This window comes from Coccinella septempunctata, chromosome 2 (genome assembly GCF_907165205.1).
Source record: "Coccinella septempunctata chromosome 2, icCocSept1.1, whole genome shotgun sequence".
In the NCBI taxonomy this organism is placed as follows: Eukaryota; Metazoa; Arthropoda; class Insecta; order Coleoptera; family Coccinellidae; genus Coccinella; species Coccinella septempunctata.
The window spans coordinates 16467442-16494245 of record NC_058190.1 but is presented as its reverse complement, the minus strand read 5'-3'; the positions used below and the strand labels follow the sequence as shown (position 1 = coordinate 16494245).

Here is a 26804-nt window from a genome sequence, read left to right as displayed (position 1 = left end):
GGTTCAATAGATGGAGATTGCAACTAAACCCAGACAAGTCTCAGTTCATCATCTTTAATCACAGGATCACACAGAACTCTCCCAAATTGGTCATGGAAAACACATTCATAGAGTGTAAAGAAAGTGTGAAATACCTTGGTGTGGAAATAGATCGAAGAACTACCTTCAAGAAGCATCCGAGCACCATGGAGAGAAAATGTATCGCCAGGAGTAAGCTCTTCAGGAAATTAACTTACAAAAACTCCGGTATTAACAAAAAAACGGCAGCACACATATATAAGTCAATATGCCACTTTTGGGGTATTGGTACCCAATATATCTAGCGGCGAATAAAACCACCACAAAGATCCTCCAAACAACAGAAACCACCTCCTTGAGAGCCATTACTAAAATGAGACACCCCAGAAATCCACTTCATAATCCTTCCAACACTTTACTCTACGAAATAACTGGTATTACACATAATAAAGAAATTTTGGGAGAGTTTTGTGTGAACAGGGACCAGAATAGAAGGCCAAAGAGAAAATTTCCACTAAATACCATATGGGAGGAAATTCAAAAACTTTGATACACATGTTAATATGTTTTTTTTTTTTTTCTGCTCAATTTCATAATAATTGCCACCCAATGATTTACTAAGTATTGTAGATATAATATATTTAAAAATTGTCAATACGGGCTGAAGGACTTCGGTCGATGGCCATTTGTGAAAATAAAGCATAGTATTGTTGTTGTAATAATCTTCATATGAAATCGCCAAAATCATCGCACCATCTGTCATCTCTCTATATTGAGTGAATCAAAGTAATATTGAGCAACTTTAAGTGAAGTGCCGTGTGTCCTTCATTTATCGTACCACGGAGTTGCAGAAGGAGGGTTGGTTCCGTGTTTCCCTTCCCTTAGGAACCCCCTTTCTGATACCGGACAAGTGGAGATTCATCTGAGTTCACCCAGTTAGGGTAGGTAAGAGCATTTTTACTTGTTCGGTTGCTCAATATCAATAAATCATCTGAAATTGATCGCACACTCATTTCCGATCATTTACGTTGACTGCGTTATGTATGTTTCAAGATTCGTTTACAGTGCGGTATCGGTCCCCGGAGACCGATACCAGAGCTTTCCTCTGGTGCGGTATAGGTCGCCGGGGACCGATATCTAAAATATTTTTCGATGCCATATTGTGTTAGAGTCCTCGAACGTTACTTTAAAATTCGAAAAGTCTTAGCCTACTATATAAATTTGAAGTTTTGAGCGTTCTGAAAGTTATGGAGTTAGCACATGAGGAAACATTGGATCTCACTTCAATCGCACCAGAAAAGAGATTCGTATCGGTCCCCGGGGACCAATATCGCAGTCAACGTGTTAAGAATAAGAATGAACTAGATTGATGTCATTATCATTGTAGTGTTTCTGTTCCTGTCAATTTTGTCATTATACCTGATAGAATTTTCTAGTTATATGAATGATTTTAGTGTGTGAATAGTAGTGTTTAGGATTAGGTGTTTAGGAGTAGATGTTGATCGTCTTCTTATGTTATTGACGGTTGACGGTTTATTGTAGCTTTCCCTTGTTTTGGAGAGCTGTGACTGTTTATACTCAAATGTTCAGTAATTCTTGTGATATGAAGGAAAGATAGAAGATTGTGATATTTTTCTTTTCCTTGTGTTGTAAAGTCCTAAGGAAGGTTCCAAACGGAACCGAAACGTAGACGTAAATGTAGTATTGGATAGTTTGGCCCATATTATTTATCCGTTCAACCCTTTACAAGATCAGATTCTGTGTTTGGAGATTTAATACTTTTTACCTAACCTAAAAATATTTGTTCATTAGATTTGGGGACAAGATTAAGTTGGAACTTGGAAATTTCATTCAAATTCCAACTTGGAATGGCTTCTCCCAATCTCATGGAAAAAAAATCTGAAATTATGTTCTATCTTTAGAATCAACATTTCTCATACAGATACGTAACAACAGATGCCGCCACCATCAACTATTCACTTACATCGCGAATAATGTTAGAAGCCGTCCCTAGATAACGCTGTAACTTGTCCCAAATTTTTCCCGACAGTTGTCTAACTATAGATTGTCTGTTTCGTATTGGATTGGGTATTTTGAATTTATTAATTTTTATTTTTTTTTATTGATCATAGGTATGTGAGTTCTGAACAGTTCTTTATAGTTTTCTTATCTTTCAAAATTACAATGGTATTTTACGTCGATGGAGGAAATGTTTCTTTCGCGAAAGTTTTTGGTTCTCTCATTTAATTATGCATAGGTACAAGATATTCTTCAGATTACTCCGTCCTTCTTTAACCGTCGTTTCGGATTCACAAAAAATTGTCCTTGAAACCAGATGGGACGAAGCCGATGGAGCGACGGCAGTAGCTAATCACGATACGCGCCGATACGTACCTATACGAAGTATGACAGAAATTGAAAACTACAGACCAAACAGCCTTCTGCCGAGTTTCTCAAAGGTATTTGAGAAATGTTTGTGCAACCGATTAATGGAATATTTCATCATCAATAACCTGTTGTTTAATAACCAACATGCATATCTGAAAGGTAGAGGTACTCACACAGCAATATTTGAGTTCACAGAGAGGATTCATCGAGTTCTGGAAGAGAGAAACCATGTGATGGGCCTGTTTTTAGACCTCACAAAGGCATATGATTGCATAAATCAGGACGTACTTCCGAAGAAATTGAGTTTCTATGGTATAAGTGGTGTTGTATGTTCATGGCTCAGATCATACCTATCAGGAAGGCTCCAGCAAACTATTATTACAAAGAACGGAATTGATTATATATCAGATCAGGAAATGGTCAAAATTGGCATACAGCAAGGTAGCATAGTTGGTCCCATTTTGTTCATTATTTATGTAAACGACGCTCTCATGTCTATCCCAGACTTAAACTGTACTTCTTATGATTATGCTGAAGATAAAAACTTTTTGATGACTGCTAGAGACCTGGATGTTTTGCTGGCGAATTCAAGTAGCATTTATAGAGCCATATCAGACTGGATTGCAAATGAAAGTCTTGTATTAAACCAAAACAAAACTGATTGTTTGTTTTTTAAAACAAAAAATAATAATCAAGAATATCCTGATGTAACTAATTTGAATGGAACCGATATTAGTGTAAATACTGAGTTAAACCTGCTGGGGATGACGATTGATGAGAATTTGTCATGGGAATGTCATATCGATAAACTGAACAAAAGGTTAAATTCGGTCTGTTACACTCTAAGAATAATGTCCCGGTACTTGGGTATAAGTGGCTTGAAGACAATTTATTTTTCAAATTTTGAGGCTCTTGTGCGATATGGTGTAATTTTTTATGGGAATGCCAAAGCAGTTGAGAAAATTATGAGAACTCAGAAAAAGGCCATGAGAATTATGTATAAGCTTGGCTACAGAGCGTCTTGTAGAGGTTGTTTTAGGAGCAGTGGTGTAGTAACTGTAGAAGCGGTTCATATTGAGGAGTGCCTTATGTTTCTCTCTAAAAACCGAGAGTATTTTAGTGATAATGTGCCCAACCATACATACAACTGTAGGGACGCCTATTATATCTATCCGGCTCATAGACTGACCCTTACAGAAAAAAGTGCCGAATATATGTGCTTGAAACTTTTTAATAAATTACCTCTGAAACTGAGAAAAATAAATAGGCACGCTGTCTTTAAAAAAGAAATACATAAATTGTTGATTGAACTTGACCCATATACAATGCAAGAGTTCCTAAATGCTTCCTTTTGAAAACGGTATTTTTCGTATTTGACAGTATTTTCGTTCTGATTGTATATATGATGATTGTATATGTATGATTTTCGAAAATAAACATTATTATTATTAATGAAGAGTGATAACGCCTAAGCGGCAATGAATAAAATAATGAGGATAAATTCAGATGCATACCACCCGACGATATGAATATCGACAAGTGTTACGATCTGAATTGAGCTAGCCAATTTGCCATCGTCAAATTGCGTACTCCATTTGGGGCCTTGACGATGGCAAATTGGCTAGCTCAATTCAGATCGTAACACTTGTCGATATTCATATTGTCGGGTGGTATGCATCTGAATTCATCCTCATTCTTTTATTCATTGCCGCTTAGGCGTTATCACTCTTCATTATTGTACCGCTGGCATCGTACTCTGCCGCGACCTGAGCGCGTCCCGGACTTCTCAATTCATTATGCGTCCGACGTTCGCAAAAGCGAATCGGCGTACCGAATTAGGGAAAATATGGGACCGTATGCTAGTGTCTTCGTCTTGGTTTCTATCTGGAGGGGATTGAATCGGATACCGTTTCATGTTGGATGGCGCTCTAGGTAAATAATACCCAGTAGAACATGACAACATTGAATAAAGTTCCATCAATTCCAAACGTTCTCCACCGTGGAAAAATGCTATGTTGCTCTGATGAGGCCAAATGAGGCCGAAACCATGGTCAGCATCTGCTTTTCCTCGGTGGAGCGTACTCCATTTGGGGCCTTGACGATGGCAAATTGGCTAGCTCAATTCAGATCGTAACACTTGTCGATATTCATATCGTCGGGTGGTATGCATCTGAATTTATCCTCATTATTATTATTATTATTATATCATACACACAGAATACGCAATTTTAATTTTGATTTATACGTTAAAAATCCTTGTGATTAATTCTAGCATTTACCAGTGCACAGAAAGTTCTTCAAGAGAAGATTGGGAGCCTCAATAAGGGTGGATACAGCAGCGAGTAATCTCGAGAATGAAAATCTCAATGCGCCCAAAATACCAACGCAAGCCGAAGTATCTAAGAGAGCGCCTTCAAATATCCAAACTACAAAACCCTTCTACAAAGGACAGATTCACAGCTGCCGTCAAAGATAGCCTAACACCACCGGATTATAACGACGACATTGAGACTCATTGGCTCCGTTTCAAGTCATCCCTTACAAATACAGCGAAAGAAATACTGGGCACAGAACGCTCCCGAAAATCCCCAGACTGGTTTGCCGACAGCGAAACTCATATCGCACCCCCTTTGGACGCAAAACACAAAGCGATGAAAACCGCAATTAACAAGCCTGGCGATGTTGCAGCCCAAATAGGTTTCATAAACATAAAACGCGAGGTCCGTCAAGAAATAAGAAAAATCAAGGACAGCTGGTGGAAAGAAAAAGCTAGGGAAATACAAGCTTACGCCGATAACCATGACTACAGGCGTTTTTTCGAAGCTATTAAAACTGTTTACGGTCCAAGCAGAAAAGCTAGCTTTCCTATAAGAGATGCTTATGGAGCTATTCTAACTGATTATAGAAAAATTCTCGAAAGATGGAAGGAGCATTACTCACAGGTCTTGAATCAAAATAACGACTCGGATTTATCCATTTTAGACCTGCTCCCCGCGTATAGTCCGATGACATCGCTTGATGACGAAATCTCAATGTCGGAAATCATAAGCGCGATTAAAAATATGAAAAATGATAAGTCACCTGGTCTAGACGGCATTCCGGAGGAGATATTCAAAGCCTTGGATGAGGACATTGTCAATAGTCTCCTAATACTATTCCGCAAGATCTGGGAACAGGGAGATGTGTCACAAGACTTCAGAGACGCTTTAGTTATCAAGCTCTATAAGAACAAAGGCGATACGTCGAATTGCAACAATTACAGGGGCATATCGTTGCTTAATGTGGCCGGTAAAATTCTCTCGAAGATTATGGCTAATCGTCTGGTTCCACTCTTAGAGAGGCTTTTACCTAAATCACAGTGCGGCTTTCGACCAAATCGAGGTACGGTGGACCTAATTTTTACACTGCGACAGCTACAAGAAAAGGCCCGTGAACAACAATCAAGGATTTATACAGCCTTCGTCGATTTAAGCAAGGCATTCGACTCGGTGAATCGGAGAGCGCTATGGAAAATCATGGCACGTCTAGGAGTACCCGAAAAATTCCTAGCAGTGTGTAAAAGCCTTCATATCAACAACACCGCTAGAATACAGCATAATGGCTCTACAACCGACCATTTCTCAACCAACTCTGGAATAAAACAAGGCTGCGTATTAGCGCTTTTACTGTTCAATATTTTCGCCATAGCTGTATCGATAATTGCTGACATGAGCATGCCCGTAAGAGGTGTTGGGATAAGATTCAGATTTGATGGAGGCCTGTTTAACCTGAAGCGCCTCAGAGCAAAAACCCGTACCAAGTTTATCAAGGAACTTCAATATGCAGACGACTGTTCACTCATCGCTAGGAGCTCAGAGGATCTACAGATAATGATGGACACCTATAAACATATATACGAAGCTTTAGGCCTTAGACTCAATATCGACAAAACCAAAATCCTGGTAAGTCCGCCAGAATGCCTTCAAACAGATATCAGCCTGGACAATGAAACTCTAGAACAGGTCGAGCAGTTCAAATACTTGGGAGGCTTCATAAATACTAGGGCTAACCTTGACATGGAAATACACAACCGTATCAATTCGGCATCACGGGCATTCTGGAAGCTGAAGGACAGAGTGTTCCAAAATCACGACCTCAATCTGAAGACCAAGACAGCTGCTTACAGAGCAGTGGTCCTCCCAACGCTTCTTTACGGAAGCGAAAGCTGGACTCCCTACAGGCGACATATTAAACAGCTTGAACAGACGCAGCAACGTCATCTAAGACAGATAATGCACATCAGATGGTTCCACAAAGTTTCGAATGCAGAAGTCTTGCAGCGCGCGAGTTGTACAACAATTGAGACTCAAGTAACGAGGGCCCGACTCAGATGGAGCGGCCACATTCTGAGGATGCAAGACACAAGACTCCCCAAAATAGCTCTATACGGCGAACTCACTGAGGGAGCCCGGAAACCAGGAGGCCAGTATAAGCGGTTTAAGGATACACTACATCAATCCCTAAAATCAGTTAATGCTAATCATAACTGGGAACAACTAGCGTTAGACAGGTCACAGTGGAGGTCTTTGGTCCACAGTTATAATGGATACAGCGGCGGCCAGATCTGGTTGGAGACTATCCATGCCCTGAGTGTGGAAGAATCTGCAGGTCACGGTTGGGTCTCTTTAGTCACAGGAGGGCACACAGTCGCAACTAGCACTAAGAAGTTACAAGTCTGTTCGATTTTTTTTTTCCTTCTTCTTTTTGTAGATTTATTCCCGGTAACGGGATACAGCAATGAATGAATGGATACAGCCGTCCCGAATTCTTGGTTCTCCAAAAGCCACCAATATACCTATTTCCCTTAGCTGCCAAGGGTGAGTCAAGATATCTTGTATGAATTGTGATTCCATATTTTATGATCCTATTTACAATCCGTTCCGTTCAAAACGAAACCAGCTTCTTTCTAGAAAAAAATACAGTCCACTCATTACGAAACATTGTCAATAATCTAATATGATGCTCTCTGTAATAAAATTCATAGATCATGCTACGCGATTTCTCGTATCAAACAATCCATGCCTCACTCGACGTTGCTTTCTATTCACTACGGCCTGGTATACTGCTACCTCTCCTACAACGTCATATTTTTTGGTAACTCTGTACAGAGCAAGAGAGTTTTCATTGCTCGAAAGAGAGTCACGGAGTTGTAGACCATTCTTACATTCTTAAATTTCCGTGTATTTATATTTGTATATGTGCTAGTGTACATGAAAACGAATCGTGGTTCGGTGGTCAAAAATTCCTAATTTCACGACTACCAGACCAGAGGCGCGAGATTGCTTGGAGTGTTCCCTTGCATAGGACAAAATAAATTTGAGTCGTCTATGTCATATCAGCGCCTCGTCTTGCTCAACCACGTGCCTAATAAATATAAAGTTCTGACCCTTAGCGGAACATTCACTTATCACAGATCATCTCAGATATCGAATAGATTAAGATCTGCTGGAGCCCGTCCATGTTTGTTGGCTCCTGGGTTGTGTTCGGAATCAACGTCAGTTTTTTCTTATGTCATCAACCAGCCCTTTGCATCCACTGCTGGATATAGGCCTCCCTCATTTCTGCCCACTGTCCTCTATTCTGAGCGCTCTGCATCCAGTTTGTGGTCATCCTCTTGATATCGTCAGTCCATCGCGTGGGAGGTCTTCCTCTGTTTTTTTTGTCGGTTCTTGGTCTCCATTCGAACAGCCTCTTTGTCCATCGTCCATCCGCCATCCGTGCCACATGCCCAGCCCAGTTCCACTTGAGCCTAGCTATCTGACAGATAACATCCGTGACTCCTGTTCTCACCCGTAAGTCCTAATTTTTAATGTGGTCTCGAAGTGACACATTGAGCATAGATCTTTCCATCTTGCGTTGCGCAATTCTGAGCTTCTTGGCAGACGTGACAGTTAGAGTTAAAGTTTCGGCGCCGTAGGTCATAACTGGCAAAATGCACTGGTCAAATACCCTTACTGGGAGATTACTCTTAAACACACCCCCAAGTCTGCCATACGCGGCCCAAGAAAGCGTGTTTGGTTGTCTCTCGAGATTCGTATTTCATGACCAAGTTATATGTATTTATCCACCAACTCCACTAGGGACAAGATTCGTCATGAACTTTGTCTTGGATATGTTAATTTTCAGCCCGATCTGAGCACATACTTCCCGAAGATCTTCAATCTTCAATATTTTCCTGATATCTTGTAAGTTGTCAGCGAACAGAGCTATATCATCTGCGAAACGCAGATTTTTTAAGTTCGAGCCATCTATATTTGAACCCCTTCCGCTCCATTCAAGCATCTTCAAGGCGCTCTCCAAAACAGCTATAAACAATTTGGGTGATATAGTATCCCCCTGTCGTACTCCTCTACCGATTCTTATGGGGTTGGTGTTTTCGTGCAATCTAACCATCATGGTAGCATTTTTATATATATTATATATTAGTTTGGTATAGCGATAGTCTACCCTGCACTTTTGTAAGGAGTCCAATACTGCACTCTACTCAACAGTATCAAATGCCTTGTGGAAGTCCACAAAGGCAATGACTAGCGGCCTATTATATTCTATGGATTTCTCGATCACAGTTTTGATGCTCTGAAGATTGTCATTAGTTCCAGAACCTCTGCGGAACCCAGCCGTTCTATGGGTTGGTAAAAATCTAATTTGTTCTCCAAGCGTGTAGTAATAATTCTCGTGAAGAGTTTATGAAGATGGCTGAGTAAGCTTATTGGTCGATTGTTTTCCAGTTTCGCTGAATCTCCTTTCTTGTGAATCAAGATCACGATGGCGCTGTTCCACTTCTCTGTTATTGTGCTGTTAAAGAGACAGAGATTAAAAAGCTTCGCTATTTTCTTGAGTAAACAGTGACCACCTATCTTAACTGCATCGGCAACCACACAGTCCTCTCCAGGGGCTTTGTTGTTTTTTGTTTTCCTCAGAGCCAGGCATTTCTTCTGACCCTTGGTTAACGACGCCTCCTTTACTCGTCAATATCTCTAACCCTGTTTCTGAGTCTGAGTTAACTTTATTCTGGCTTTTATATAGTAGGTGGTAAAAGTCCTCAACTATCCTACAAATTTCTTTTCTGTTTGTTGTAATATGCCCGTTTTTGTCCTTCACCTTCGTCATTTGTTTTTTCCAGTTTCCAATTTTCTACGTAAGACCTTCATACTTTTGTTGCTTTCTATTGTTGTTTCGATCTCATCTTGGTTGTACGCTCTAATGTCGCGTCTGATAGCTTTTGATACTTCTCTGTTAATCTGTCTCAGTTCTTCAGCAGTAGTTATTTCTTCACTTCTCATGTCTCTTCTTTGTTTCATTTTCCGCATAGTGGCTTCGCTTAATTTCGATTCTTTCTTGGTTCTTGGGCAGTAAATATTTTGACTCTCTATTAGGGCAGTACTGATGGTCTCGTTCAGGACATTGATCCTCTTCTGGTTTGGTGTCATCCAGCCTATTTGAGATGTATTACTGGAAGCCGACCATGTCCGATGGGCTCATCCATGGTCTGTCACTGTCAGTCTTTCTGATCAGCTTGTGCCGTTCTTTACCGACGTCAATCATTAATTTAGCTCTTACAATCCTGTGGACACTTCGGATGGATACCTTGTTCAACACTGACACGTCTTTAACTATGTGACTTTTGTCGGTGATTATGAAATCTATTTCATTTTTTGTTCGTCCATCCGGGCTCCTCCATGTCCATCTCCTATTTGGTCTCTTAGGAAAGAAGATATTCATTTGGAATATGTTGTTTTGCAGCAGGAAACCAAGCAATGTTTCACCTCTATCATTTCTTCTCTCCAGTCCATAGTTTCCCAGCGAGAACTCAACAACATCCGACCTCGTTTCCACCTTGGCATTGAATGATTTCAATTTTCAATTTTATGTGGTGATCCACGTAGAATTCTATAATGTGCCTGCTGATTGCTGAGAGCATCTCTGATGTCGTCGTAAAACAGATCTACTCCTTCGTCAGTATGGTCCGAGGTAGGCGCGTAAACTTGTATAATTTTGATATTATATCTTGCGTTAAGTTTGAGGACAAGGCATATTACTCTTGTGGAGATTTTCTTCAGAGACAAAATGCTTGTTCTGTGACGCTTATGTATCAGAAAACCAGTTTCCCCTACTGAGCTATTTTCATCTCCTACGTAGTAGAAACTGTGGCCAGATTTTAAAGTAATGAGTTTTTCTCCGCGCCTTCTAACCTCGCTAAGACCCATGATATCCCACTTGATATTCTCTAGTTCGCACTCAAGTTCAGTTAATCGTTTATTCGAAAGCAATGACAGTACATTGTTCATTTTGTTCCTTTCACTTTTCTTAGGTTTCTTCGCCAGATGATTGTCCCCCCCAGAATCCATGGGACAGACTGATTTAACATCTGTGCGAGATTCTGAAGATAGTCTTCTACTCGCCTGGGGTACTTGAGTGTTTTTACCTGGCATTTTCATAAGGTGTATTTAGCCATAGAACACCACGTTGGCTAGACGTCTTGGTGATCGCATAATCCAGCCGCCCAGTCTGGGTCAGACGCTGTTTGCTGCCGCCCATTATGGGTCAGACGCCGCAGTGCTATTTTTCGTCCGCCCCGGCTATTTATTTGATTTCACCGGTACCACCCATATCTGGGAGGGCGTTGTGTTCGGAATCAACGTCAATTTTTTTCTTATGTACTAGGGGGAAATCTGCAGGACAGACGAACACAGCCTCTCCCGAGGGGGAGCAGTGTAGGGATTCTCACTCTCTGAGCTCGAGACCCACTAAAAACCCTTAACTACTTCTTCATAGGTTCCGGGCATTTTGCCTATTAACCAGTTGACTCTTATGGTTTCTGGACTCTCACACGATCATAGTCGTGTTGATAGTTGTATGCTGCCTATATCTTTTATAGGTTAAGCTCTTCTTTGGTTACATTTGAATCCTTATTTGATCTCTCGGTCTTCGGTGGTAGGATCTTGACCTTCTAGCTTCTTCCGTTGGATCGTAGTCGACTAATCTTCGTAGTTTCTCATTTGGATGTGTCAACGTCGAACGTTGCCAAACGCGCTCTTTAACGGGACTTAACGATCCGACAACCAATAGAACAACCGTTTCAGACGTCGGACGCACACTGGGCGATGATTCGACGTTGATTCCGAACACAACCCTGGTGGTGGTCGGGTTCGGGCCGCTACTCGGCTCCTTGCTATCGGTTGGATTCCTAATCCACCCGCACTTCCTCTCGAAGCAGACGGCGTTCGTCTACATTTCCCATTTATTTGCGTACAGTTCTCGTCGTTCCCAGCAATACCATTTTCTGCATGACTCTATAGATATTTTCGTCCGACTGAAGTTTCCTCAAGTTCTCCGGCAGCTTCCTCAGTATCAGGCCTGGAGATGAAATGACAATAGTGATGGTCTTGATCTCTTTCAACTGCCACTGTCTCCTGATTTGTTTCTCTAGATATCTGTATTTTGAAAGTTTTTCGGTGTGCCTATCTAGAAGATTGTTATCATTTGAAATCGCCACATCGATGAATAGTGCTCTGTTCTAATTTTTCTTCCGCAATACGAGGTTAGGTCCCTGTTCATATCCCTATGACCCTACCAGCGCAGTGAACTTTATTATTTACTTACATAGATTTCGATGGGATTTCCGAGAGGTCCTTGCGCCGTTATGGTTTCCAGTGAAACACTGTCCTGTTTTATGTAAGCGAATCTAGTTCCTGCCCCAGCAAAGAAACGGCTCGTCGTAGAAAATTTCCAGTCGCCATTTATGATGAAAGTACTATTCACCTCCTTCAGCGCTGCAAAAAATGAAGAAAATAGAAAATATCGAATGGAAAATGTGGGACATCAACGTTTATTATCGAGTGTAAGATTATTTCAATGTGGAATAAAGCGATGGAAAGGATGTAGAAGGTATAGTGGGAATAGACGTTTGGAAAAAATATGGTATGGATTTGGAATGTATATCGTGCATACTTTCATTCATTTACATTGCACAATATTTTAGGTAGAAGGAAAGGAAGGATACGGAAAGGATATGGAATGTATGGTGAGAATCAACCTTAATATCGCCCTTCTATTGGTTTCAAATTTATCTTAGATAAGTTATGCATATAACATGGATTTGAAGTATATTTCCTTAGATTGGAAAGGAAGTTATCTTAGTACATACATTATTTTTTAAATTATTGTGGTGGAAATTGTGTATGTGGAAATGATCATTCTATTTTATTATTTTTTATTTATTCAAGAATGAGAACACTAACCGGTGAGAACAACCAGAAGCAGTGTCCACTTATAAAAGTCTACATAGACAGTTTTACAAATTAAACATACTCTCTAGTGATAGCTTAGACAAATAATAATTAGAAAATCACCTAAAAATATCCTTAACAACCTTTCTAAAGGAGCAAACGCTCCTACCTGAAAAGAGGTTAATAGACCCCTGATAACAGTCACAAAATTCTGGTATTCTGGATATGGGAGAATACTTCGCACTGTTGGTTCTGTAGGCAGGTAAGTGAAATGGGACATGCTTCCTAAGATGTCTAGCGGGAACATGAAAGTCAACTGCCTGCAGAATTTCAGGACAATCTATTTGGTTGGCAAAATTTCAAGGTGATATCATTCACCTTTCGTCTATTTTTTAAGCTAATCATTCCAAAGTTGTTTAGGCGCAAACAATAATTATCAACCGGAAACCTGTTTTACAGCTCAAAAACCTGAGGAACCTACCTTGCACCCTTTCCAACCTTTCAATATAGGTCTCATAATGGGGACACCAAATTGAAGATGCAAAATTGAGTTTGCTATATACAAATGCATAATAGAGAGATAAAATAGCCTCACGATTTCTGAACTGACGACATTGCCTCACAACAAATCCAAGCACTCGATTACTTTCACAAACCATAATATTGATATGTCCATCAAATAGAAGCTAGGAATCAAGTAGTACGCCCAAATCCCTGACTATGTCAGCTCGGTTTAAGATGGTTTCGGACACAGAGTACTGAAAGCGAATTTTAGTTCTATTCCGTGTGAACGAGATCACATAACACTTGGCTATGTTCAGATGTAAGCCTATAGACTCACAAAACTTTACAAGGCCATCTAGATCACCCTGCAAACCCAAGCAGTCCCGTATATCTCTCAGCAGCTCTTAATCCTATTTATATAAATGATAAATAAGAGTGGGCCCAAATGGGAACCCTAAGGCACACCAGATGTTGAAAAAAACCTAGAATCTAGACCTGAACTTACCTATCCTGATGTATTGTGACCTATTCGTCAAATAAGATCGAAACCAGTTTAACAAGGATCCACCAACACCAACATACTCAAGCTCATGCAAAAGTATATTAATATTTATTCGGTCGAAGGCCTTACAAAAGTCCGTATAAACTGTGTCCACCTGAACTCCCTGATCAAGATTACTTTGTGCATATTCTATAAAGTTTATAAGATTAGTTTTCACTGATCTACCTTTGACGAAACCATGCTGTTCGGTTATTATTCGAGTTTTAAAATGGGAGAGCAAGTGGGTATGAATGGTTGATTCCAACACTTTTTTCAAAATACACAGCTTACTGATAGAACGATAGTTTTCTATTTGATCCCTATTACCAGTTTTGCAGATAGGGGTTATACAGGAGGTCTTCCAGATGTCAGGGAATAAGCCACTGCGAAGAGACTTATTAAAGATCAACGCTATTGGAATATTCAGAGAGAAACTACATTTCTTAGCGAAAGTTGGGGGAATAGAATCAGGACCCGCTCCTTTCTTTTCGTCCAAACTCATCAATTTTTCCTTGACTTCTTCGGTGGCGATATGGAAGGAATTCGAAACTGTTAATCCCAGGACTCCCACCAGTGGAAGGATTAGGCTTAGTGTAGACGCTCTCAAAGTAATCGGCGAATAAATTACAAATCTCCTCGCCTGACTCACCGACAAGCTGTCAATATGACATCCTGCTAGGAAATCCAGCTTCCTTAGAACAAACAGAAACGAAGTCAAATAACATTTTGGAATTTGTCTTGAGCTCAGCTTGAACAGATGTTAAGTATCTACTATAATCAGATCTAATGAGCGATTTAGTTTTTTATCGGAGAACTTGAAATATCTTAAAATATAAAAATAATTACCATATATTTTCCATTTTTTATGAAATTTATTTTTCCGTTTTATCAATTTTATGGTTTCATTAGAGAAATAAGATGGATAGCTCTTAACTTTCCTAACTACAGGAACATTTTCATCAATTGCCTTATTCAAAATTTTATATGAAACAACTAAATCATCATTTACAAGTATATTAAGTAAAAACTCATCGATTGAACTATAATTCGCTCTCCGGAAATTATAAAAGGTTTTATTCTGCTGCAGCGGCTTGAGGAGACCTACACCAAATAGACATTCTAGAGATGCATGACTTCTGTCCTCAGGTACAAATGGATCAACACATCTCATCAAATTATTAACTCTGGAGGTGTACATAATCAAGAATTCTATTATTTTTATTAACCACTTCATTGAACTGTATTAACTCAAGAAATGAAAATGGCAGTACTTTTATTATCCACGTTCATGGGCAACGAGAATTCTGTTAATACTAAGATGGTAAACATTTTTTGTTGTTTTATTTTCGTCAGCATCAGAACATACATTCTATGAACTAATTTATCAACATTTAAAATATCGCGTGACAAGTCCCCTCCATTGAGAGAATCTTCTAGTTATTCAGTAAGTCAGCTAAATTCTTCTTAATCTTCTAGGCTGCTTGTCTGATGGAAGTGGTTGCAAAAGCATATTTGTATGCCCTTCCAATCTTGTGTAATGTTTGGTGCTTTTGTTTTTTATGACTTCATGGACGTATAGTATTCTTAGATCTTCGTGTGGCGTTTGATTAGTTACGAACCAAGGTGCGTTAGCCATCATTCGGAGATCTTCCGATTGGGATCTTTGTATAATAGCTACGTTCGATTTGCTGGCACATTCCAAAATTTCTTTTCCATAGGACCATATTGGTGTGGTCGAGGGTGTGATAACAGTTTTGTACAACAAAATCTTATTTTCTAATGAAAGTTTTGATCTTCTTCCCGAAAGCCAACGTATTCATCTTATTTTCAGGTCTATTTGTTTTCTTTTCTTCTTGATGTGCTCTTTTCAAGTCAGACGAGTGTCCAAATGAAACCTTATTGAATGAATTTTCCATACTAATTAACAGTGCCTAAAAAATATGATGGATGTGATGTATCTGAATAAATTCCCTTTTTATTCAGATGGTTTTGCAATTTTATGTATAAAACAGAAATTTTTTGCATATTCATGAAAAAAACCCAAAATTTTCAATGATGTGTTGACCGACCGTTGTTGCCGTTCAAGATTTTTGGGGGACATCCGTTATATTACTCACTAGTGTATGCTCACACTGTCTTCAAGACTGTTTTGTGGGGATTCATCTCAGAGCCCTGCTATTTTGTTGCACAGAAAAACACTCGAGATGGTCCCAATTCCTAAGAAAACGTTGAAGTTCGACACAAAAATATTTCTTTCGAACTGTCAGAATTATGTGAGATGAAAGACAGAATTATTCTGAGTTAGAAGTTAAAATTCTGCAATACAACTCAGAATTCCAAGTTGCAAATTGTAATTCTGGGTTGAAATCGAAATTCTGAGAATGTAGGCAGAAATCAGACTTCCACATCTGAATTTTGAGATGGAGAGTTTGATAATAAAAAAGCGTTAGTGGAAAGGTGGAACAAAATTGGTTTTATACGTAAATGATCCTTAGGCGGAATCCAAAGGAAATCAAACTATTGGCTGTGTTTCATTCGCTCCATGAAAGTGTTATTGGGAGCATGATGGACGTACTTATTAGATTCTATTTCACACTTAATCACTCACTAGAACGAGCAAGAAGAACGATACAAATCAAATGCTAACTGCTTTTTCAGCATTTCTTTTAATTGCTTCTCATATTACAGACTTGCAAACCAGAAATCTGATTTCTGTGTATTTCATTACACCAGACCAAATTGCCCTGAAAAAGACAAAAAAAAAGGGTTGAAACGTCGGGGATTTAAAAAGTGTGTATAATTCACAATGTTGAATGACAAATGTAAATCATTTGTCGAGGGGTGAAGTACCAACCCGGCGCGTTGGGTTGTCCAAACTGAGACAACCAGGAGGCAGAGATGACCCACTGAAAAAGGGGCTCAGTGGAGCTGGGATGCGGAGAGACCTACAACTCCTCTAGGAATACCCTGGGACCATCCTGAAAGCCGAGCAACTCTCTCCACTCTGGAGGACTTTTTGGTGGAAGTCATGTTACAGAGCACAACGAGAGGAATCCACTTCGCTGGCGTTTATTCCCGTTGTGGAATGATGCTGTTGGATTGTGGATGCCAAGAGTCGGCAGACTGGCTCATAGAGTCAGTACTGCATCTGTAATCTTGAGAAGGACCCGAATTGGTAGCATTCATAAAATCTTTCATCTCCACCAGAATAACGCAGGTAAACCTGGATCTGGAAAGTAATCTGAGTGTTTTCTGTGTGGGCACCAAACAATTTGGCGATGCTTCTTGATATCTGACCAAAAAACCTCACGCTCTTATAGTTCTTCTGCTGAATTGGACCCCGTGAGTGACTTGTCTAATTGTTTAGTCATGTTTTTCTTGTATATACGGTTTACATATATTCTTTTGGCAATCTGATGTATAATTGTATAAATGCCAATTTTTTTTTAAAGTTGGTGGGACTAAGTGAAACGTTGAACAATCTATGGAACATGGAATAAAATGAGGAGAATTTTGGACTCTACAGGTGGTTTCATGTGAAAAGTAATATGAAGTCAGTAGTTGTAAAGATGGCAAACGGTTACTCACTTCTAATTTATACGTAAACTTGATGGAAGGGTGAATACTGTTCAACATATCGAGAAAACTTTTCAATTAATCTTGGGTGCCCTTGAGATTGGCGAAAACATCATCAAAATGTAACGGTACCACCTTGAAATGTGCTTAAAGAATAAACTTGTTATAGACAAGTTTTGTTCAGACTTTGACATGAATGTTTCAGAAGGAAACGGTGATATGCTGGAATCCATGGGTAATCCCCCAATTTGGCGGTAATATTCATTCTCAAACTGGAAAAAGTTTTGTTTAACGACAAGGTCTAACAAAGCACACAATATAAAATTATATGAGTGTGAAGGACAGACTTACCAGAGATCAGCTGTCGTACTATCTCCAAACATTCATCTGGAGAAATACTAAGGAAAAGGTTAGCGACATCAAAGGAAACAAGCACACAGTCTGATGTAATAGTAGGATTGCTCAAATTACATATAGGCTTCAAAGACTTCTTGATAGAAGAAGGAGCAGGCTTGAGCAGGAAATGGCTCTCTGCGTTGCTCGAGTTACGTCTCAGACCTTGTCGTCTCAGGTTACCTGTGCCACAAGATAATCTAGTCGTAGCCGCAACCAAAGTTGCACTGACAGCGTTGCCAGTGCAGCTTTTGAACACCTTCTAACGCAGCTCCTACAAAAAGATGGATCAGTCGAACAGGACAAAATTCGTATCCGGAGGTAAAATACCCTCCCATTCGGATCTCCGGGGGAGGGTGCCTGAGCGAGTGAATCATCGAACAAACACCAATGAAAAGCACATAGCTTTTGCAGCATGGAACGTCAGAACCTTGCTAGACAACCCCAAGGCCGACCGACCAGAGAGGCGTACTGCCCTAATCGATAAGGAACTGCAACGAACATCCATTGCAATAGTTGCTTTAAGCGAAACACGCTTTTCGGACGAAGGTAGCTTGGTAGAACAAGCGTATACATTTTTCTGGAAAGGCTTGCCGGAAGGCGAAATCAGACAACATGGCGTAGGCTTTGCCATTAGAAACGACCTGGCCGCTAAACTTACCGAAAATCCAGTTGGTATCTCAGAACGTTTAATGACCCTACGTTTTCCTGCAGCGAATAACACGTTTGTGAACATCATTGCAGTATACGCACCCACTTTGAACTCCTCTGACAACTTAAAGGACACTTTTTACGAAACACTCGTTGCTACATTATTTAAAATCCCAAAACGGGAACGAATAATTCTCCTTGGAGACTTCAACGCTAGAGTGGGCAGAGGTCAAGACTCAGAACTATGGCCGGGAATAATAGGGAAACACGGCACAGACAGCATCAATTCGAATGGAGAACGTCTGCTGGCTCTTTGTGCAGAACACAATCTGTGTATAACGAACACCCATTTTATTACGAGACCCAATTCAAGGGGGACCTGGCGCCACCCGCGCTCAGGGCATTGGCATACCCTCGACTATGTGATCGTGAGAAGGAAAGATCTGAAAGAGGTGTTGGTCACTAAACCCAGAGCAGATCTGGAGTGCTGGACTGATCATAGGCTGGTAATCTCGAAAATGAAAATCTCAATGCGCCCAAAATATCAACGCAAGCCGAAGTATCTAAGAGAGCGCCTTCAAATATCCAAACTACAAAACCCTTCTACAAAGGACAGATTCACAGCTGCCGTCAAAGATAGCCTAACACCACCGGATTATAACGACGACATTGAGACTCATTGGCTCCGTTTCAAGTCATCCCTTACAAATACAGCGAAGGAAATACTGGGCACGGAACGCTCCCGAAAATCCCCAGACTGGTTTGCCGACAGCGAAACTCATATCGCACCCCTTTTGGACGCAAAACACAAAGCGATGAAAACCGCAATTAACAAGCCTGGCGATGTTGCAGCCCAAATAGGTTTCATAAACATAAAACGTGAGGTCCGTCAAGAAATAAGAAAAATCAAGGACAGCTGGTGGAAAGAAAAAGCTAGAGAAATACAAGCTTACGCCGATAACCATGACAACAGGCGTTTTTTCGAAGCTATTAAAACTGTTTACGGTCCAAGCAGAAAAGCTAGCTTTCCTATAAGAGATGCTCATGGAGCTATTCTAACTGATGATAGAAAAATTCTCGAAAGATGGAAGGAGCATTACTCACAGGTCTTGAATCAAAATAACGACTCGGATTTATCCATTTTAGACCTGCTTCCCGCGTATAGTCCGATGACATCGCTTGATGACGAAATTTCAATGTCGGAAATCATAAGCGCGATTAAAAATATGAAAAATGATAAGTCCCCTGGTCTAGACGGCATTCCGGCGGAGATATTCAAAGCCTTGGATGAGGACATTGTCAATAGTCTCCTAATACTATTCCGCAAGATCTGGGAACAGGGAGATGTGCCACAAGACTTCAGAGACGCTTTAGTTATCAACCTCTATAAGAACAAAGGCGATACGTCGAATTGCAACAATTACAGGGGCATATCGTTGCTTAATGTGGCCGGTAAAATTCTCTCGAAGATTATGGCTAATCGTCTGGTTCCACTCTTAGAGAGGCTTTTACCTGAATCCCAGTGCGGCTTTCGACCAAATCGAGGTACGGTGGACCCAATTTTTACACTGCGACAGCTACAAGAAAAGGCCCGTGAACAACAATCAAGGATTTATACAGCCTTCATCGATTTAAGCAAGGCATTCGACTCGGTGAATCGGAGAGCGCTCTGGAAAATCATGGCACGTCTATGAGTACCCGAAAAATTCCTAGCAGTGTGTAAAAGCCTTCATACCAACAACACCGCTAGAATACAGCATAATGGCTCTACAACCGACCATTTCTCAACCAACTCTGGAATAAAACAAGGCTGCGTATTAGCGCCTTTACTGTTCAATATTTTCGCCATAGCTGTATCGATAATTGCTGACATGAGCATGCCCGTAAGAGGTGTTGGGATAAGATTCAGATTTGATGGAGGCCTGTTTAACCTGAAGCGCCTCAGAGCAAAAACCCGTACCAAGTTTATCACGGAACTTCAATATGCAGACGACTGTTCACTCATCGCTAGCAGCTCAGAGGATCTACAGATAATGATGGACACCTATAAACATATATACGAAGCTTTAGGCCTTAGACTCAATATTGACAAGACCAAAATCCTGGTAAGTCCGCCAGAAAGCCTTCAAACAGATATCAGCCTGGACAATGAAACTCTAGAACAGGTTGAGCAGTTCAAATACTTGGGAAGCTTCATAAATACTAGGGCTAACCTTGACACGGAAATACACAACCGTATCAATTCGGCATCACGGGCATTCTGGAAGCTGAAGGACAGAGTGTTCCAAAATCACGACCTCAATCTGAAGACCAAGACAGCTGTTTACAGAGCAGTGGTCCTCCCAACGCTTCTTTACGGAAGCGAAAGCTGGACTCCCTACAGGCGACATATTAAACAGCTTGAACAGACGCAGCAACGTCATCTAAGACAGATAATGCACATCAGATGGTTCCACAAAGTTTCGAATGCAGAAGTCTTGCAGCGCGCGAGTTGTACAACAATTGAGACTCAAGTAACGAGGGCCCGACTCAGATGGAGCGGCCACATTCTGAGGATGCAAGACACAAGACTCCCCAAAATAGCTCTATACGGCGAACTCACTGAGGGAGCCCGGAAACCAGGAGGCCAGTATAAGCGGTTTAAGGATACACTACATCAATCCCTAAAATCAGTTAATGCTAATCATAACTGGGAACAACTAGCGTTAGACAGGTCACAGTGGAGGTCTTTGGTCCACAGTTATAGTGGAGAATCGAGAAGGATACAGCGGCGGCCAGATCTGGTTGGAGACTATCCATGCCCTGAGTGTGGAAGGATCTGCAGGTCACGGTTGGGTCTCTTTAGTCACAGGAGGGCACACAGTCGCAACTATCACTAAGAAGTTACAAGTCTGTTCGAATTTTTTTTTTTTTTTTTCTTCTTCTTTTTGTAGATTTATTCCCGGTAACGGGATACAGCAATGAATGAATGAATGAATGAATGATAGAAAACGCACTCTAAAAATTCAAACAGGATGGGAGAAAAGCGGAAAACATGAAAGCCGGGGAACCCGTGAAGGATACAATAGGTCTAACTGGGCAATTGGGTTCATGAATTCTTGGTAGACAAGAAAGGAGGGGGTTGTGGGGTTCATTGGAAGTGAATTTTAAAATCTCAAAAGTACAGCAGCGTAAATGAACAGACTAAATTAGAGTGTTTTCCTTTTTCAATTCAATACAGGGTATATAAATTTTGATATATTTTGTTGTGTTTCAGTTTATTCGTGAACTTCCGATTGTGTTGTAGTTTCGGACAATATTAAGGTTGGAACGGCACGACATCTGAATTTTCGTTCTAGGTGTTCATGTGTTTTCGCAAATTCCTCCTTTTTGTTTAACATTCATTTATTTATCCATTCAATCATACGCCAAAGCCATTGTATATTAACGGAAAATATTTATTTTTCCAACATAAAGTCATCTACATCCAAAAAAAAATCGAACAAATAATATTTACCCGTGTAGAAGTACAAGCAATCACCCATAAAGAGTTTAATTTTTCAACATTTTACACTTTCTAAATCTGAAAATAAATTTTGAGCAATAGGTAAATTTCGAGATACCAGGCAACTAGTTAGACCTTGAGATTCGAAGTATTTCTTCAAAGTGAATATAAATACTGCGAATATATCAGCCTGACATTCGTTCGTCAGCCGAAGTGCTCTTGATAAAGGACTGTGAAAACTATAATTGTTTGGAGCAAAGCTTATGTGGAACACCTTTCGAGTTCTAAGGAGCGCTGAGCTACAATTAAGGTTTATTCTGGTCAAAAAATATCTGCAGTCAATGAGGTTATCCAGCAGTTTGAAAATAAGCATGGTTATCTCTTCTCAAATCTAAAGATCGCAGTCAAGTCGCAGTCAAGTAACAATTCTGTAGTTTCTTGTATAAGATCCATTTCAAAAATTTCCCCTGCACTCTTTTTCGAATCGAAGTAAACTCCTAAATCTTTGATGCATTCACGCTAATTAGAGTGTGCTGATACAAATGATATCTGAACTTGTATGGAAATCTTACAGCGGGTTTCATAAAACTTTGATTATCCGATCAACGATCAAAACGAAATCACAGAAAATGGAAGTATAAACATCATAATTTGATGCGAAAATGATATTCTGAATGATCATGACTGAATTATAGATTCGTCAGTTGATTCCCCGATTAAGCTTTGGCTGAGTTCGGCTTGAAGTTCTACAGATCGAACGGAGAGAGCACGGGGAACGTGACGTCATTATTAGATCTCGTTCCCGGTCATTTTCAAAGCCGAACGTACTGGGAGTTCTCTGTAGACATAACCTAGGTGTTTCAAATGGTTGTCAAGACGAGATGACAACTTTTTGCCGCGTCCTATTTTGGCACTCCGAAAATAATTTTATACAGGGTGTTTCATGAGTCGTTGCCCATAGCCCAATGGTGAATGCAGGTCATCCAGGCATTTCAAAACACTTGCTTGTTGTGTATCCTAAGGCTATTAGTTTCGGAGATACGGGGTGATTCATGAATATTGGCCTAAACTTGCGATAGCCATAACTCTGGAATGCAAGGTCCAATTTCGATCAAACTTTATGGGTTTGTTCACTTCAGAAAGCTCTTCCAAACGGTTTATGAAATATTAATATTTTCAGGGCAGTACTCAAAATATCCGGATTTTACATTCAAGCTCCAGAATCGATATTTTTCACATCCCTTACAGAAATTTCGTTATTACCATGAAAAACTACATAACTCATTCTAAGTAATTCAATTTCCACTTTGCATGACACACTTGTCACAAGGGAATAGGAACCGAACGAATTCATATTTTATATTATTTTTTCGAAATGCGCTCCTGTTTTTATTCCTCCGGTGATAATTTTTATTGTTCATTGCCGAGGTTCTGAATTATTTTAAATTCTGTTCAATTCTTCTTCATTTCAAACCCTCAGCACACACTGAGTGTTCGTTAAAAAGTGTTTAAAAATGCCAAGCCGAGATACAAATGATGGAAAATGTAATCCGTAAGTGTATTTACTTCATAACACACATAACTATAAATTTATTCTTCCGAAAAACCTTTTAATGTCCTTTCATAAAACAACAATGAGGGAATCGAACGAATTCATGTTTTATGTCATTTATTCGAAATGCGGTCCTGTTATTATTCCTTTGGTGATATTATTCATTGTCTTCGGTCGAGAATTAAAATTTTTTTAAATTCTGTTCAACTCTTCTTCATTTTAAACCCTCAGTTCCTACTGAAAAGTGACAGACACTTCTCACTTCACGGGAGCATTTGCGGCAGAGGATAGAAGAAGCCTCTGCAGAAGTTAAACAAAATCCCGATATGATGAGGAGAGCTAGGAAATGTGTCGAAATGGAAGAACTCCATTTTGAAAATCTCTTATGATAGTACATTTTCAGCTCTAATGCAATGGAAGCGAAAATGTTCTGGGATGGGTATACCCCTGAATGATACAAACATTTACACCTTACAGTTTGCGGATGATCAGGTAATAGTCGCAGGAGACAAAGAAGATCTGGAATACATGACACGCAAACTGAAAGAAACATATGAATATTGGGGATTAGAAATGAACCTAGAAAAAACCAAATACCTTTGTATGGGAGACGAAAAGAGTGTACTGGATATTGGGGGTGCAGAAGGCATACAACCTTGCGAGGAGTACAAGTATTTGGGAGTGAAGTTCGACACAAACGGCACAGATGACAATGAGATAAGATCTAGAGTAACAGCGGCAAGAAAAGTGATTGGCTGTTTGAATGGAATATTGTGGAGCAAAAACATAACTAGATCACGAAAGTTCAACATCTACAATACAATGATCAAAAGCCAATTAACATATGGGTCCGAGACATGGAGACTGACAGAAAGAAATAAGAAGAGGATAGATGCTGCAGAGATGGATGCGTTGAGGCGATCGGCTAGAATATCAAGAATGCAAAGAATAAGAAACCAGGAAGTATGTAATAAAATGGGAGTAGAAGGCACAATCATGGATGATATAGAGAGATAATAACTGATCTGGTATGGACATGTTCAACGGATGGGACAAACACGATTACCGAAACAAATAATGGAGTGGATACCAAATATAAAAAGACGAAGAGGAAGACCAAAGAAAAACTGGTTGGAGGGAATACGAAAAGCAATGAGCGATCGAAACTTACAAATAGGACAATAGGAAGATCGCAAACAATGGAATCTAGGCATCGGACAACGACGTCGCGCGTTTTAAACCGATATGCATTTCATTGTTGAAGAATGAATTTTATGTATTTTATGAAGCAAATATACTTACGGATTATATTTTCCAAGATGGCTTACATCATTTGTATGTAAGTTCAATATGTAATTTCAAAAAAACTCACAGCTCGACCTTGCATACTTTTAAACACTCTGAAATTATTCAGAATCACAGCAAAGGACAATAAATACTATTATATCACCGAAGGAATAAAAACAGGACCGCATTTCGAAAAAATGACATAAAATATGAATTCGTCCATTATGTAGTTTTTCATGGCAACAACGAAATTTTTGTGAGGTATGTAAAAAATATAGATTTTGGGGCTTGAATTAAAAATCACGATATTCTGAATATTGCTCTGAAAATATTGATATTTCATGCGCCGTTTGAAAGACCATTCTGAGGTGAACAAATACAACACATTCGATCAAAATCGGACCTTGCCGTCCAGACTTATGGCTATCGCAAATTTAGGCCAATATTCATGAATCACCCCGTATCTCCGAAACTAATAGCCTTAGGATACAAAACAAGCAAGTTTTCTGAAAGACCTGGATGACCTGCATTCACCATTAGGCTATGGCCAACGACTCATGAAACAACCTGTAGAAATATTGATGAAAACCAACGACATTGATATATTTGAATATGCATTCGATAAGTGCAATTTGTAAAAACAATTAGTGATCATTCCGAAATATGGTGTTTTTTTAGAACACGACATATGTAAGAATGGAAAAGTTTGAAAATTGTTTTGGGTATTGGTGCTTTCAAGATTCCCGCAGTTCCTCGGAGCTCAAGAAAACAACAAGCTCAAGAAAACAACCAACGTTTCACAGAAATTTGGTACTGGCCTCATTATGCTGAGCTCAGTTTGCCGTCACCATTAACTAGAGGGGCTGCTAGCTTGTGTGATTCAATTATGTACCAAGAAATAAATAGTAATAACCTAGTAATTTGTTTATATGATATTATTTGTACTATTTGATTTGTGTTTGTTTAAAATTTCATCTGATATTTGAAAGTGCAAAATGAATTTGAACTATGCTATTATAAGATTTTGCGTTGAATTCTTTTTGGATTATGAGGAAGAGGAAAGTAAAGGCATCTGAAATGGTACCAACTTTTGTCTTCAATATCAGATTGAATTCTTCATTGCTTTAATGATTCCGCAGAAAATTTTTTTGAAATCTGAAAAACATCTTCAAATTTTCTCAAATAGGGCATCATTCCAATGTCAATAACTTAGAGATTTTTGCTTCATATTCAGTTGCACCGTGCAAAAAAATCATTTCGTTTTCTAATATTACTACAACTTTTATAAATGAATGAATGTTTATTACTAATGAAAATTACCTCAGTTTTTATTCATACTTTTTAGATAAATCAATGCTTACATTTCTTTGATCTCTTGTTGGAAATGTCTCCATCGAATTCAGAAGGCAATCCTGATAATGTCCTTCCCATCATTTCTTTAATTTCCGTTTCTGCCTCGTTCCAAGGCACTTCTGCAATAGGGGGACCTCCTCCGGTACCCCTTATATGCCTGATTTCATGAGAACTCTTTTTTGTGTGATTTTTTTCAAATTATAGTACTTGGTTTTCAAAACAAATGCAGTTTTTCTGGTTCCGCAAATAGTGTTGAACTCGGTGGATATTTTCTCCCACGTCCGCTTTTTTTCTACATTCGTTACCGCGTTTTTCTTATTTTAAATTATTGTTTCATATTTTTTCACAAGAGATACTAATATTTGGACTTCTCCCTGCGTGAAATTTGCAAATCTCTTTCTTTTTTCCATCTCCATCTTTCTAATCACAATTTATCACCGTCACTCATACAACTCAACTATCTCAACATGAAAAGGATTTTCAAATTTTAAATTTCGAATTGAAAAGTGATCATAGAAATAGCGATATTAATGGTTTTCGTCCCTTCAAACTTGTCAAAATTCATATTTCAAAATCAGTGTGGCCAACACAGAACACTAATGTGGCCCATAAAAACAAACAAATCTATGAATCGACTAATTAACTAATAGTTTTGAAATCCACGGTTATTTTCTCTATGAACAACGCATAACCCATCTCAAACCATACAGTTATAGTTAACCATTGTTTAGATAACCAATGAGTTAAACCAGGAATTAACAACCGGCCCTAAGTCGAACTCAACCTCTA

General features: G+C 39.5%; 1 protein-coding gene across 2 annotated transcripts in view; it reads right to left on the bottom strand.

The window, feature by feature from the left end:
- LOC123306524 (thrombospondin type-1 domain-containing protein 4-like) overlaps nt 1–26804 on the bottom strand; it is a 728470-nt gene that overhangs the window by 59064 nt on the left and 642602 nt on the right. For both annotated transcript variants that reach the window (XM_044888570.1, XM_044888569.1), the window contains exon 8: nt 12049–12218. In XM_044888570.1, coding sequence (XP_044744505.1) covers nt 12049–12218 — 170 coding nt within the window. The remainder of the gene's footprint in view (nt 1–12048; nt 12219–26804) is intronic.